This window comes from Eurypyga helias, unplaced genomic scaffold, assembly GCF_000690775.1.
Source record: "Eurypyga helias isolate BGI_N326 unplaced genomic scaffold, ASM69077v1 scaffold27252, whole genome shotgun sequence".
NCBI classification, from domain to species: domain Eukaryota; kingdom Metazoa; phylum Chordata; class Aves; order Eurypygiformes; family Eurypygidae; genus Eurypyga; species Eurypyga helias.
The window spans coordinates 2,759-4,650 of record NW_010234476.1 but is presented as its reverse complement, the minus strand read 5'-3'; the positions used below and the strand labels follow the sequence as shown (position 1 = coordinate 4,650).

At 63.4% G+C, this 1,892-nt stretch overlaps 1 protein-coding gene across 1 annotated transcript in view; it reads right to left on the bottom strand.

Moving 5' to 3' along the window:
* The window catches only part of LOC104505741 (collagen alpha-1(XVIII) chain-like), a gene marked incomplete at both ends in the record, with an annotated part of 7,827 nt that overhangs the window by 4,143 nt on the left and 1,792 nt on the right, over window positions 1-1,892 (bottom strand). Inside the window, 6 exon segments of the mRNA XM_010146433.1 lie at window positions 27-94; window positions 182-312; window positions 799-808; window positions 1,203-1,247; window positions 1,451-1,508; window positions 1,598-1,845. Coding sequence (XP_010144735.1) covers window positions 27-94; window positions 182-312; window positions 799-808; window positions 1,203-1,247; window positions 1,451-1,508; window positions 1,598-1,845 — 560 coding nt within the window.

Below are 1,892 nucleotides of genomic sequence, written 5' to 3'. Positions count from 1 at the left end.
GGGGGGGGAAAAGGGGAGTGCCCTGTGGTCCTTCGGCTCCGGGTGGTCCCGGGGAGCTGGCAGCGAACGGCAGCCCCGAGCCCTCCATGTCACTCTAGGTGAGGGGGGGGGAGAAGCAACTGAGCCACATCTGCCTCCCACTCCGGCTCATCCCACCCCCATCAAAGGAACCATCACTTACAAATCCAGCCTCATAGCCCGGCCCAGGTGGTCCCGGGGGACCGGGGGGCCCTGGCTGCCCTCGGGGTCCCATGGGCCCAGGAAGGCCAGCTAAGCCCGGTTCTCCCGGGCTCCCATTTCTCCCTTGCTGCCCTGCAAAAGGGACAAGAAAATAACAGGTGACAGATGAGACAAGGTGACAACAGTCCCTGCCTGGAGTCTGCAAGTGGAGGGCAGCACATCCCCTCCTGCATCCCCAAACTGCCTCTTGGGATAAGGCACGGATATTCCTTCTTTGCAGGATGTGGGATCCACGGCTCCAGCTGTCCTCACGCGACCCGGCTCCCCGTGCAATGTGCACGGTGGCCAGCAGAGGCTGGTCTGAAATCACAAATGTGATTTTTATTTCACACACATCGCCGGCTCCGACGCGGCGGCAGAGCTCAGCACTGGATGCTGACAGGCACCCTTGCGCTTTGCAGGGTCGGTCCTTACGCCCGCTGTCACCTCATCTACCCTCTGATGTCGGCAACATTAAGAAACCTTAATTCTTGAGTCTCTTGGCCCCAGCCCAGGTCATCCCAAGGGGCAGCCTGGTCCCTGAGGGAGGGGAGGGTGATCGCGTGTGTCCCTGCAAGCCTTTACCTCCCTCCCGGGGCTGCGGGGCAGAAAGAAGCTCCTGTGGGCAGGCAGGAGAGTGATGTGCAGAAGATGGGGTGTTTCCCAGTGGGGTACAGGCACCCAAAAGCCCCCCATCAAACCCTCTTCTGTGACTTCAAGCACCCCATTCAGCTTGCCTGCCCAGTTCTCGAAGTAGCAGTGCCTGGACCCAAGCCAGGTGGGGGTGGCAGGAGCCCAGCGAGCATCCTGGGGGTGGTCCATGCCCCCTCGAACTGCAGCCACTGCTCTGCGCTGGGAGGAACCCAAATACCAGCATCCCCTTCCCCGCTCTGGCACGAGGCGGCCCCCTAAGCAGCATCCCTGCCTCCAGGCTTGCAATGTGCATGAGACGCCCCTCCAAGAAACCCGCCCCAGCACAGTACCTTGGGTCCTGGTGCACCCGGGAGGCCGAGGTCGCCTACATCGCCCTGGGGAGGAGGAGGAGGAAAAGACTTTGTGAAGAAGCTGTCTTGCTTCAGGAGCAGGTTGACGTTCTACGGTCCAGGGATGGAGGGAGACAGGACCTCCTGGAGATGTGCCAGGGGACCGAGCAGCAGCTGCCGCAGCACCCCAGTGGTGCCATCTGCCCCACGGGAGAGCCCCAGGGGGACATGGGACAGGGACCACTCACCCGCTCTCCTTTGGGCCCTGGCTGCCCGGCTGCCCCATCTCTTCCATTTTTTTTGACCCTGCAAGATGCCCAAGAGCTGGCTCCAGCTCAGGGAGACCCTGTGGGGCCGGTAGGCACAGAACCCCCCACCACACAGGGTGCGGTTACGGCCCCACCACCGCGGGGTGCCCTTGTGATGGGTCTCCTTGGCCACCCCATGCACTTACCTCTGGCCCTGGGGGCCCAGGGGTCCCGTCCCTGCCCGGCAGTCCTGGCGGTCCTGGCAGGTCCGTGCGGTTCATCCCAAATCGTCCCGGCTCTCCAGGCAAACCAGGAACCCCAGGTGGCCCTGGGGGACCAGGTGGCCCTCGTGGACCCTACAAGAGAAGGAGGGCACAATGGCTGAGGGTGTCCCCCTGTTCCCAGCCAGCAGGAGGGGGCCTGCACTCACCACCCGGCTCTC